The following is a 13940-nucleotide window of genomic DNA, read 5'->3' as shown; positions in this document are numbered from 1 at the left end:
GCTGTACACAGGAAAAGTGCACACCAAGGAATACAAGGTTGTGATAAACACACAACCAATTTAAATATGTATGTCATTAGCAACTTCTATTGGATAATAAATGAGTGAGCATTTATGTCGTGTTTATGTTGGAAGCAAGTTAACCACATTACTATTAGACAAGAACGTGACAAAGCATGATTTTATACATCTGTTGACACGCATCAGGCCTGCGCTATTGTTTTATTGTGAGAAGGGCCTCATTCTAGATGTGAAATACCCAGGTTGCGGTAACAATGTGATAGACCTTCCACACCTGTTCACTTTAGAAACAGCTTTACACTCGGTGGGCCACAGGTCAGATATTCTTTTTTGCTTGATGGACCAGATGGAAACAGGGACACTGTGTGAACTCATGTATTCACTTGACCAATTTACAATTGAATTCCTGCTGCAAATCACTACTGCCCTCTAGTGCTACACAGAGATACCCAGTGTTAACGCCCCTTTTCGGGCAATATTTATGATTTAAGTAATAATAACATAAAGGTGTGTAATATTTTAGATATTAATGAATATTTCATATCTTTACATTAAAGTAAATGCTTACATTGAATTTAATCGTATAAGAAGGTTAAACTAGGTGGTGGTAAAGTCCATACTCTGCAGAAAATAGAGAACCTGTCTTTATCATACTTTAATAGCAGGTGTCAGTCATAGATTTTACAATAAACAGTTTAAACATACAAAGGATTACAGTGTGAACATAATAAAACATGCTTATAATTAGAGAAGTGCAACTATTGAGGTAAGCGTTGTTTGAGCTGAGGTACCAGGATTAAACATAAAGCTGCTGACAATTAAAATGAAATGATTCATAGATGCATAAAATACTAAAGCAGTCTTTGGAACGGAGTCATGCAAACACATTGACCATTATGGAACGATGCTGTTACAGGACATCGTTCATAAACATAATAATGTGCAATATCAGAAACATAATTATAATACAATATAGGAATAACAACTAAATGAAACCGGTCCAACCGATCTTAAATCTGTTCATAGTAATGCTAACAATATTGATACAACAATGTTTTTGGATGTTTTAGGCACAGTGTAGGTTCAATTAAACATTATCAAACATTATTCATATTTTATTGCTGTAAATGCAAATGAGCACAAAAATTAGGCACCATTGAAACATTTAAAGGAACAGTACACCCTCAAGTTGTTCCAAATCTGTACAATTTCTTTGTTCTGAAGCAGACTTTTCACTTCACAGCTTTTTATTTGCCCCCTAGTGGGAGTCATGAGGAACTTCCAGTTTGAGCGCAAACCCACGTCAACACGGGACATTCTCCCAATATCTGCCATTGTAAAACGTATAAATGACTGCAAACAATATTCGGCATACATGACAAACCAGTGCCAGTGTTTTGGAAGGATCAATATGCAGACTATTCAAAACTAAGATTAAAACCACAATTTATAAATGTTAAATTAATAATTTGTTAATGATTAATAAACAATCATCTTTAAAGGACTCGCGTGTTACTGACAAAGTTAAACAAAAAAGTAGAATCATTTTCAGTTCACACGCAGTGAGTTGATTGGAGTACACTGAAATACTTCAATTCCAGTCGTCAAGTCGTATGTGGTCTAGTCGCTCAAGTTCAATTTTTGACGCATCCAAAGCTCAGATCGCAGACAGTCTAAGAATGTAGGAAAGCGAACAGCTCTGGGGACTTTTGACTACTATTGGCATTTTTCCTACTATGGTAGTTAATGGTGGCCAAGAACTGGTTGGTTACAAGCATTCTTCCAAATTTCTTTTTTTTGTTAATCAGAACAAAAAAATGTATTCAGATTTGGAACAACGCGAGGGGGAGTAAGTGATGACAGAATTAAAAATGTTTGGTAAACTGTCCCTTTAATTACATGAAATGTTGAGTAAGAAGTTGTTTTTAGGTTTACACATTTGTGACTGAAGAGATCTATAAAGCGCATTTGAAGGGATACTTATTCATCAGAAAAGAAAATGTATAGAGATTTGGAACAACTCGAAGGTGATATGAATGATGACAGAATTAAAACTGTTGGGTGCGTATCCCTTTTACCATCCAAATAAACTTTATTTAGATTATAAAAAGAAATAAATGTTGGTCCATGACCAAATAACTGCGTTGCCTAGTGTGCGTCGAGTATGCTGCTACTACAAGAAGATGAAGGATGACAAAAAAACTTGTCGTGTAGTTTAAGGGTCATAGCAATTCAAGTAGTCTCACAGTACCGTAGTGTCAGCCCGGTTTTAGTGTCTGTTATGCAAAGGTATGTTAATATGGTGAATTTGTTGGCTGGTTGATAAGATTAGAGAGTGCATCAAGCTTATGGTAAAATCTTATTCTCTTTTCTAAGAAGGATAACTGCTCAGATCTCCACTGTCTTGAGGTGTCCATGAGGAGAGACTGAACCCAGGTTATGCAGAATACACTCAGAGTCCTCCAGCACACTTCCACAGCATGACCAGTGGGGCTTACCAGGGTGTCCTTTATGTCCATGTCCACAACCCTGAAACCCACCTGTGTAGAAAAAATACATTTGATTTGATGGAATGAACCATAAGACTCATCATCCATTCAAAATGTTTGTAGAAAATAAATGATAATCGGACACTCTATTGTACCTGGCATGGTCCCAGCACAGCCACAGCGCACCTCTTTAGCACCCCCACTTGAGCAGAAAGAGCAACAATGGAATATGCCAAGGTGACGTCTGAACTTTCTTTTCACGTTTAGTACAAAAGGTGAACCCTATAAAGCATGTTTTGTTGGAATGTCAGTCCCTGCATTAGCACATTCTTAAATCAATCATCAAAATGTTATTATTATAAATAACAGCAAAAACGGTTAAACTTGTTACCTGGACATGCTGAGCTTTAACACAGACCCACACAGAGTAGACTCCTGGTTCAGCTGGTGTGTATGAGATACTATAGGAGCCATCACTTTTATCCACTACTGCCGCCTCCACAGTGCTTTAATGTTATAGTGGGGAAAACACAATCATGACACATTATATCAAAAGCAAGACTACACATTTGTTTAGTTAGTAATGTTTCTGATATTATGCCTACATATCTCAGATTAAATTAGTTTTATGTAGGGATGCACGATAAATGATCAGTCATATCGGTATCGGCAGATAAAAGGTATTTTTTATGTTATCGGTATCGTCCGATAATAAAATTTAGCCCAATATATTATAGCCGATAAATTACTCAGCTGCTCACAGATAAAATACATTACAGTGCTGTCTTTATGTCATGATCATTCACTTACTGCAATTAGCAAAAGATTGTTTATGTAGTTACAGTATGTAGATATTTATGAATGTGTAAATTATAGGAACAAAAGAATATTGTTTGAATCAGACTGCTGTCTGAATTCTTTATCTCTTAAGACCTTTTAGACATGTGGCTATTAAGACATTTTTTCTTGGTTGCTCTGGAAGAACAGCTGTAATTTGTTTATTTAATAAAAAAAATATACCAGAAAAGTGTAAATTAGGCTTGGTAAATGATTTTCAAGGGAAAAAGAGAACTAATGGTGACTTTGTTTTTTGCAGTAAATGTTAAAAAAAAAAGCATATATATATATATATATATATATCGGCAAATATATCGAAAAGAATTATCGGGCCAAAATTTACATATTGGTGCATCCCAAGTTATGCTTTAGAAATGTGAAGATTTAAAAAGAGTACTATGACACAGTTGTCATCTCCACTTCTGACTGGCACACATTTAAAGCATGTTGGTGTTTATTATACTCACCAGACCTTCCTGTCCTTGTGAACAATGCTGACCAGCACTGGGTCTCCACCTCTGCCCATCTGCTCTCCGGAGGAATCCCTGCACACCAGAGTGAACTCCCCTTGCTGACCTTCACGACCCTGCTCCACGCCTGCAAGTTATTTCCACAGATCACACACATAGCCTATATACCAGGGCTAGTAAACTGGCGCCTTAACATTTCAAATAAGTGGAGAGACTTGGTGAGAAGAATGGTTTGTTTTAAGGAATTGAGTCCTGAGATGCCACATCTTTGAAAGTCCAAAACGCTGCTACATTCAATACGAAAGTAATTCCAGCGGCTCATAACGTTTGACATCTTATAAAGCGATTTGATCAGTCTGTCCAAGAAACTTGATGTTATTTGCAACGTTATAATCGGCAATCCACAGCCACAGGCAGTCAGTTTGCACACGCGAGAGGTCGTGTTCCAAAACGCGTCTAGTGCCCTTGAAAGTAACTGCATGAAGAGTACTACATCACACAAACTGTTGTCTCAAATAAGGGAAAAACTCCGTTGTATTTACTACTGCATTCATTATGTATGAACAACTATGTTACGAAAACAGCGGTTCATCCTTCTCCAGAACTTGCTTTATATGACACAAGTTTTAACGGCAAGGGGCAGGGATTCATTTTTTGCTGAATGTATTCGCGTTTTTGACTTTTATTAATTTGACTTTAATTAATTTAACCAAATACCTTCATAAATATGACCATTATATGACCTATAAGTAACAGCAACAAAAACATTATAAAAGGAACAAAATGCAATAAATAACAAAAATACTAAATACTGAAACAGATATTTTTTTTCTCATGAGAGCCAAAATTAATAGCAGGCAACCTTTAAAACTCTCAAATCTTTTTGATGATCCTTAAATTAATTTTAGAATACAGAAAGAACTTGACACAAAGGTTTGTATAGTTTACTAAAAATATTAAGACATTTCCGTTAACTGAATTCTAAATAAATTAAATTCTAAATAAATAAATATTATATAAAAAAGAATTGAAAATTAGAAATCTTGCCCTGGCAATAAACTAAAATAAGTTAAAAAAATTAATTTGTGTATAAAAAACACAACTAAAACAGAGATATCATTGTATCAACCTGTTAACCTATTGAAAACGACTCTACCAAACACATTGAGTAAGCCTTGCAATTAACAGTACATGCTTGCTATTTATAACTGTTAAGAAAATGTGCTTGTGGCTTGCTGGGACACAGCGGACATGACCTAAGGGCACTCTAGGACCACCAATAAAACATCTCCATGGCAACCAGGAATGTCATCTGCTGCTTATCCCAATGTAGCACCCTGGGCTTTGTGGTGTGTGCACTTGTATGTTTGTGAATGTGTAAGGGGGAAAGAAGTAATCGAATCTCACATTTGACTTTTAGATCCTGTCTCTTTAAACAAATATTTAATCTGAACTGTACTTTATCTGAGGAATTTGCATTGAGCCGTCGTGTATGACAAACAGAGTTTTGAATTTCACAAAGGAGTCAGTAAACACTTTTAGAGTATGTGGCCACATTGAACTGACCCAGTTCTGAAGGAAATTACTTTTTAGAAAAAGAAAAAGCCAACAAAACTACTGACAGCTTTAGTTACATCAGTCTCCCTACATGTGTCATCCCAGTACCCTGCTCTCACCTTCACCCTGGATGATGCACTTGCTGGGATCCACAGCCTTGGCATATAGGACTCCTACCACAGGAAAGCCCTCCACCTTCCCAGCACTCTCCTGAGGGAGGAAACAGATGCTGCTGGCATTATCTTGGACAACCATCATGGGGTGTGGGTCGAATCCTGATTCCGCTAGGATCATGAGTCTCCTCATTGTAACCCCCTTAGCACTTAGGATTTCTGCATCTGAACCGCACGTGAGCAAGCGTTCTGCGAAGTCCACCCCGCCACGGAGGTCAGACAGGGACTGCTGAAACTGAGCTTTCTGCAGTTGTAGCTGGTTTCTTCGCTGCAACCTCAAGTCTTCCAGTGAACGCAGAAGAGAGCGGCAATGCGCCTCCACAGCGCTGGCGTAGCTCTGAGCAAATGCCCTGATTTCGCCTGCCAACGTGTCGGTCCGCACCTGCAAGGCCTCTTGTGATATGTCAACACGTCTCAAATTCTCCTCCAAACGAGTGAGCCTAGGTCTTAAGCTCCTGACAACCACATCTCTGATGCGATCTCCATGGTGACTGATGACCTCATGTGCGGGGCTGCAGTGGTGGTCACGGTGAAAGGTGGCTGCACACTCCAGGCACACGGTGAGGTCGCAGGGCTCGCAGAAGAGACGTAACTCCTGGCCGGGATGAAGCGAGCACAGGACGGGTCTAGTGAGACGGCCCTGAGATTTTAGCTCCTGGAGACATTGGATGGAGTGAGACGAGGTCCGGTTCTGCCTCCTGGACAAAAGATAAGAGTGAGGCCATCATGTAACATTCAAATAACTTTTAACCTTTACCAACATTTCAATATGACTGAATGTCATGGTGTTTTCATTAAGGACTTCACGATATACATTTAACTTTTTTTATATTAATTAACTGCAGAATTAGTTATAAAACCACAGAAGAGCGTAAAATAGCAATACAAAACGTAAGAAATAACATTGCTTTAGAAACGTAAATAAATAAAAAAAGAAGGAAAATTATAAAAGCGCAGGGATGCAATGCAAACTCACCTGTGTGCCTGACTGCAGAAGTCGCAGAGATTGACGCAGCACACCTCGCAACGCTTCTCCGCGTCACCGTCGCTGCACAAGTCGCACAAAACGCTGTTTTCGATCAACAGGGTCTCTGCGAAAACCTCGTCCAGCGCAAGGTGGTCAGTGGTCAGCCCATCTACCCCCGACAGCGGAAGGACCACCTCTGAATCGCACTCGGGACACAGAACAGTGGCGGAGTCTCGTCTGCCCGTCTCGTCTTCAGGCGATAAATGATCCCCATTCACGCGCACAGCAAACGGCTCGAGCTGTCGAACGCAATCCGCACAAAACGTGTGCAGGCAGGGAAGAAGTTTAGGGTCTCGAAACATCCGATTACAGACCCGACAGACCGCTTTGGATGCCTTTCCAGCGTCCCCATTAGTCCGAATTGTACTTTTATTAAAGTCCTTATGAATCGATTGCTTTTTTTCAAGCGACATCGCAGACTTTTTCGGAAGATGTAACGTTAAGTTACAAATAGATTCGACACCTAACTTAACTGTTCTTAACTTTTAAACTTTCTTTACAAAACTCAACATTGCTCTTAGAAAACCCCTACATGGGTTAGCAAACTAGTAAAGCTACGTTTTTGTTTCCATTAAAAAAAATACTCACAGAATCAAAGCTTGTATAGGTTAGTTAACTTTTGCGTTCATGTTATTTGAGAAGTTGTCTCACTGACCAATCAAAACACGAGTGTACTTTTAGGGGCGTGGCTTGAAACATGACCTGTTTGAGGAGTGTAAAGACGTACCCACGCATGTAAAACGTAGAAAGAATATAAGCATCGCCATCTGCTGGTTTGAGAGATTAAGACACAAGGGCAAAAACATATATTGACGTGAACATTTATTTAATTGGGACTCTTAATATGTCCCCATGCTTCTCTATTTAAATAAAAAACATTGACGCTTTAAAACGATACGTTACACTGACAGTCTAATGTCTTTGTAATTTATTGTTTGTTGCCCTTTTACCAGTTCACCTATTTTTTAGATACAATTGTTTACACAGTATATAGTAAATTTTTCAAAGCTGTCTCCAACATTGCTTTCAAATGACTCACACAGCCATCAAATGCACCGATACAATAAATACCCATTAGGGAACCATTCGACCAAAAAAATATGAAAGTCTTACAGTGAGCTTGTTGACTTGACCATCAACCAATCACTACAGTCTAGAACAAAGTAAAGAAATACCACTGCTAACAGTATGTGTAAGGATAATGCTTTTGTAGATGCACCACTAAAAATGAAGTATGTCCTCCCCGTCACTTTGTTGTCTGAAAAGGAATAAACAGGAAACAGCTCAATCAATTACTTGCATAGTGTTGTCATGTTGTTGAAAAGTTTTTGTCTCTGTCTCCTACCTTTGCTGTGTTAATAGCTTTGAGTAAATATTATGACAATGGGTGAGTTATGGGGCCCATTTCTGAAAGGAGGTTTAGTGAAAACTGAGTATATTAACCATGAAATTAGGGAAACTGGGTTTTCCGTTTCAGAATGTGTGGACTGTCAAACCCGAGAAAGCGGGGTAACTCAAGCTGGTTTCTAAAAGAGAGGTAACTTCTACTTCGAGTCATTAACCATAGTTACTTTGTGAACCTAACCTGGTCGGGAGCATATTTTTTTGGCAAACCCAGAGCGCATGTGGTGTACCTCATTCCTTCATTTAATACAGTCATTCATGGTATACATTTTGATCACTCAGAGACCATCTCAGTGACTAAAATGTCATGTTCTTTTATAGAGGATCTTGTACATGAAGAGGCTAAATTCATTCATATGGATGTAAGTTACTTTCATTTCAGGAGAATAATTTAGGACCCGAGTGGAATTTTGTCATATCCCCTTGCCTTTTTCTTGAAAAAGTGAATTACATACTCAAAATGTATCTCATCCATCCTTTAAAAACATCAAAAACATCAGTCATTGTGGCCGTGTATTTCACTTCAGAGCAGATTCTTTAAATTTTCTCACAAATGGCAGTTTTCTATGGAGGATGAGAAATTACCTGCAGAAATGAACAGATAAAAGTACAAAATAATAAATTTAAATGTTCAGCCACTCCTACCCAAATCTACAATGATCAGACGCACAGTGGCATGAGAGTCTAGCGCCCTAACAAGTGTCCTATACACCATGATGTCTCAGTCCGCATGAGTGCTGTAGTGAAAAAACTGAGAACATAAGTTATAAGTTTAATTATTTCTTCCTCTTTGCATTCATTAATTTACTGATTCATTTATTAATTTATTTGTTTATTGGTACATGTATCTATTTATTAATTTAAACACACTAACTAATCACATTAGTAAATCCATATGCAAAGCGGTAAGGAAAGTGTGCTTCGCCCTCAAACCTTTTCTGCCGGCATTTTGTTTTTTTTTGGTGCCGTTGCCATGGTGAATCGTAATATCGGAGTTCCATTGATCATGTTTTGTCGCAGTCCTGGTGCAAGCACATAACTCAAGGTAAGCATACACAGAGTTGATGGAACTAACTTAAATCAGCTGTTCTGAAACCAAATACTCAAGGTTTCGCATCTAAGTGAAAATCAATTTCAGAGTTCACATTTTTACTCGGTGTTACTTGAACCTCTTATTGAAACGGACCCCAGGTGTTCTTAGCAATAAGTATCAACATGACATTATTTTCTGTCAACAAGATTTATTTACCTGTGACAGTTGCCTCCGCAACAGCTTTCACCACATTGTTTTGTATAACACAGGTGTAGGTGTCGTCAGCTTTTACTGGTGCTTTCAGGAGACTGACAACTCGTGTGATCCCAACAGAGTTGTTGCTGTATCGACTGCTGCTGTTTAAAAGCTGTCCACTCTGACTTGACCAGGTAACCTCAGGTAGGGGAAACCATCTCTGAGCATCAGCAGTTAAAGAACCATTTGTCTGTATGGTAAATGTGGGAGCTGAAAATGCTGGAAAATGAACACAGAAGTCTTATTTCAATAAACTGTGAAACAAACTAAAAACTTTGGATCAAAATGTTGATTTTCCATAAAATCAGAAATAAATAATAATCACTGGCTGTGATGTTATGTCTTGGTGTGTGTTGACTGGGCAGTAGGCAGCTAATTTAATCTTAGGAATTCATTGTAGTTTTTAATTTTGAACTATTTTTTAAGATCGGATTTAAATTAATAAAAGAGGGTGCCTTCTCACCTGCCACTCTAAGATTTACGCTGACCGTTCCTGAGATTTTTGCTGCATTGACCCTACAGCGATACACACCCTCATCTCCCAACTTCACATTTCTCAGGACTAATGAAGCGTTGCCTGTAGATATTTCATTTTGGAACAGTAGAGCTCTGTTGTTGAACTGTGCGTTCTGACCCTGAAGTTGGGGTGCTTTGTTCTTGTAATCATACACCACCCCACTGAGACCATCCTTTAACCAAGTGATTGACACATCATCAAACTTCCGACTGCCGCTCATAAGAAACTTGCAATCCAGCACCACGTCCTGTTCAAGATTCCCCACAGTAGAAGGGGTACTGGTCTCGACCGTACCTTGGGACACTTGGAAAATCACGTACATAAACATTTAGTTCTGATGTCGTTTATTAGGCATGCACCATAATCACGCTTCCATTGTTTACTAACCTGAAAATGCAATGGCTAAAATTAAAATGATGAGTCCGGAGATTAAAATGATAAGGAAAATCATACTGCAAAAAATACTATTATTAAATTAGGATTCAATACAATATTAACAATATGAAATTAGCAGAATATTTTTACAATACGGTTCCAAACTGTAGGAAATTTATTTCTAAAGAGGTGAGCATTAACCTACCTCCCGAAGATTATTTGTCCAATTGAAGCCATTCTTTTAATTAGTTTCTATTTTAAGCAGTATCATTAATAAATCGATCTAACACTTGGCATCTCCAGCATCTCTGTAGACAGCAATACATCAATATGTTCAGAAGCACATTTTCAAATCCCCTAAGAAGAATTCAACCTACAGTTCAACAGAACCGCAACAACTCCTTCTGTCAATATTGCCTCTAGGTGTGTCCTGACACAACTAATATTTGAAGAGTTCATTTGCAAAAACTGATACAAATATGTTTTTATTGTTCTGTCCATGTAATAAAAACGGCAGTTGTTTTGATTAAGTAATAATTGTCACGAACGTGATCGTTGAGGACAAGGACAGAGGACCCAAACGCAGACAGCGGGTATTAAGGAGTTAAATGTCAAGTGATGTCTTTTTAAGTCCTTGTCCTCTTTGCCATCTTTTGTTATGTTACCCCCTTTGGGTGTTTGTTTAGTATTCATATTTTATTATATGTCTTGTTAACTACAATAAACTAGGCTAACTAAATCATAGGAACTCACCACAATGACACAAACAATGAACCAGCACAGGACAGAAAACACAAGGGCATTACAAAGGTAACTAAATCAGGAGGGGCACGAAATCATAACGTCAATATGTTCAGAAGCACATTTTCAAATCCCCTAAGAAGAATTCAACCTACAGTTCAACAGAACCGCAGGTGTGGGGCACGCAGGTGTGGGGCACGAAATCATAACGAGCATGTAACAAATCTCCATTAAAAGGAAGGAAGGAGGCGGGAACCGGCAAACATTTAAACATTTAATAAAGTAATATAACAGCCGGCGGCCCCTCACGGACGACCGCCGGCGAACAAAACATAAATACAAAACACAAGAACATAAATATAAACTTAACATAAGTTCGGGCCCGGTCCTCTCTCTTCGACGGTCCGGTCGCTCGTTCCTTTTATATGCTCCCATCTCCTACGTGATTCGAGGCCGGTGTGTGCACAGCTGGCCCTTATTAACAATTACTCACCGGACTCGAACCACGGTCTCGCCCCGCCTACTCTACTACATACCCCCATCACCCCTCACAGGCCGGGGGCTACCCCCGCGACTGTGCAAGCTCCCTCCCCCTCCTTCGGGGGGGGTGGGGTGGGGGGTATGCAGCGACGAGACGAGACAACGGAGGCGGGAGCCCTCGGAGCGACCGGAAAGAGAGAGGGGAGAGAGGAAAAAAAAATTAAAGTCCGGTTCCCCGACATGCTGCCGCTCGTTCCTCAACCAGCCGGAGTACACTCCATCGCGGTGCCTTGCGGTGGCCCTGGGGCTTCGGTGGACGGCTCGACCGTCCTCCCCCTGGCGGCCGGCGGTGGCTGCTCCTTTATCTGGGAGTCGGGGCGGGCTCCCCGTCCCCTGCTCCTCCCCCTTGGGCGGACGGACGCAGGCTCCGGCCCCTGGCAGGCGGTGGCCGCACTCAGCACCTCCGCCTCCTGCTGGTGTGGGGCACGAAATCATAACGAGCATGTAACAAATCTCCATTAAAAGGAAGGAAGGAGGCGGGAACCGGCAAACATTTAAAACATTTAATAAAGTAATATAACAGCAGGCGGCCCCTCACGGACGACCGCCGGCGAACAAAACATGAACATAAATATAAATACAAACATAACATAAGTTCGGGCCCGGTCCTCTCTCCTCGACGGTCCGGTCGCTCGTTCCTTTTATGCTCCCTATCTCCTACGTGATTCGAGCCCGGTGTGCGCACAGCTGGCGCTAATTCACAATTACTCACCGGACTCGAACCACGGTCTCGCCCCGCCTACTCTACTACAGAGCACTAAAAACGAAACAAGAGGGCAGGAACAATGACAAGACAATAGAGAGGGTATGACAACCCATAAGTGTAAAAACTGTCTCCCTCCACATAAAACATGAGGTTCTGTCAGGATCCTGCCACTATATCAAGAAAAACATGACAAGATGGGACAGAATTAGATTAGATTAGATTCAACTTTATTGTCATTACACATATACAAGTACAGTGTGACGAAATATAGTTTAGGTCTAACCAGAAGTGCAATTAGCAAGTGCAGGATATACAGTGTTAATAAATACAGAATACAATATTAGGAAAATACTATACAATGGGCATGTACTATGAGAATGTGACAGTCGGTATGTACTAAGGACAATATATACAGAAGGATATATACTGTGAACATTAATGTACAGGTGGTTATGAACAGATAACAATATAGACTATACAATAGTGCAAGTGATTTGAGTGTGCATTAGTTACAGACATTAGCTTTTAAAGTAACAGTGCAGTAGATGAGTTGATGCGGTTATTAAAGGTACAGTGCAGTACATGAGTTATTGAAGTTATAGTGCAATACATGAGTAGATGCAGTTATACATTTACAGTGCAGTAGATGAGTTAGTGCAGTTATTGAGGTTACAGTGCAGTAGATGAGTTAATGCAGTTATTGAAGTTACAGTGCAGTAGATGCGTTAATGCGGTTATTAAGGTCACAGTGCAGTAGATGAGTTAATGCAGTTATTGAAGTTATTGTGCAATAGATGAGTAGATGCAGTTAGTTATGCAATAGATGCAGTAATGCAATAGATAAGTTACAGTGCAGTAGAGAAGTTGGTGCAGTTATTGAAGTTACAGTGCAGTAGGTGAGGTAATGCAGTTATGAAAGTTACAGTGCACTAGATGAGGTAATCTAGTTATAAGAGTAGTCCATTAGTGCAAATGAGCATTCAGTGTAATATTCCTGGTGTGCAAGTGAACAGTATAGAGTGCAAATGATGCTGTGTGTGTAAACAGTCCGATAGAGCAGATAAAGCATGAAGTACTGGTGTGTACAGTTCAGTCATGCATGGCAGCCCTGTAGTGCAATGTAAACAATGTAATAGCAGCATTAAAGTTAAAGTTATGAGGGGTAGTGGAATCAGTGGGGAGCAGAGTTCAATAATGAAACAGCTCTGGGAAAAAAGCTGTTTCCTAGTCTGCTGGTTCTTGTCCGGAGGCACCTGAAGCGCCTGCCGGAAGGCAGGAGAGTAAACAGTCTATGAGCGGGGTGAGAGGAGTCCTTGAGAATGCTGCGAGCTCGACGCAGACAGCGTTTCTTTTGGATGTTCTCAATGGAAGAGAGTGTAGTCCCTGTGATGCGCTGGGCTGTTTTCACCACCCGCTGCAGTGCCTTGCGCTCAGCAACAGAACAGTTCCCGTACCAGACTGTGACACAGTTGGTCAGGATGCTCTCTATCGTGCAGCGATAGAAGTTCACCAGGATAGTAGAAGACAGTTGGTTCTTCTTCAGTGTCCTCAGAAAGAAGAGACGCTGGTGAGCCTTCTTGACCAGGCATGAGGTGTTGGTGGTCCAGGACAGATCCTCCGAAATATGGGTCCCCAGGAACTTAAAACTGGAAACACGTTCAACAGCCGTCCCGTTAATGTGGATGGGGTCGTGTGTGCCTCCTTTCGCCTTCCTGGAGTCCACTATGATCTCCTTTGTCTTGGAGGTGTTAAGAAGCAGGTTGTTGTTTGAGCACCATGTGGCCAGGTACCGTAC

At 40.2% G+C, this 13940-nt stretch overlaps 2 protein-coding genes across 4 annotated transcripts; both read right to left on the bottom strand.

The window, feature by feature from the left end:
* Positions 1 to 661: 661 nt before the first annotated feature.
* On the bottom strand, positions 662 to 7439 carry trim45 (tripartite motif containing 45). Its single transcript, XM_056754063.1, has 6 exons — positions 6524 to 7439; positions 5494 to 6245; positions 3815 to 3944; positions 2902 to 3016; positions 2666 to 2792; positions 662 to 2561 (listed from the first exon to the last, which is right to left on the bottom strand). Exons 1-6 carry the CDS (start codon positions 6985 to 6987, stop codon positions 2410 to 2412), a joined length of 1740 nt encoding a protein of 579 aa, XP_056610041.1. The 5' UTR covers positions 6988 to 7439; the 3' UTR covers positions 662 to 2409.
* A 49-nt stretch (positions 7440 to 7488) lies between these two features.
* On the bottom strand, positions 7489 to 10469 carry vtcn1 (V-set domain containing T cell activation inhibitor 1). 3 transcript variants are annotated; one of them, XM_056754065.1, is made up of 5 exons: positions 10364 to 10469; positions 10171 to 10235; positions 9730 to 10086; positions 9228 to 9485; positions 7489 to 7832 (listed from the first exon to the last, which is right to left on the bottom strand). In XM_056754065.1, exons 1-5 carry the CDS (start codon positions 10393 to 10395, stop codon positions 7684 to 7686), a joined length of 861 nt encoding a protein of 286 aa, XP_056610043.1. In that variant the 5' UTR covers positions 10396 to 10469; the 3' UTR covers positions 7489 to 7683. The 3 variants fall into 3 exon arrangements, with proteins under 3 accessions (XP_056610043.1, XP_056610042.1, XP_056610045.1); XM_056754064.1 differs by having other exon boundaries at positions 10171 to 10247; positions 10364 to 10459; XM_056754067.1 differs by having other exon boundaries at positions 7697 to 9000; positions 10171 to 10247; positions 10364 to 10459.
* Positions 10470 to 13940: the final 3471 nt, after the last annotated feature.

This window comes from Triplophysa dalaica, chromosome 8, assembly GCF_015846415.1.
Source record: "Triplophysa dalaica isolate WHDGS20190420 chromosome 8, ASM1584641v1, whole genome shotgun sequence".
Taxonomy (NCBI): Eukaryota; Metazoa; Chordata; class Actinopteri; order Cypriniformes; family Nemacheilidae; genus Triplophysa; species Triplophysa dalaica.
This window is presented reverse-complemented; position numbering and strand designations above follow the sequence as displayed.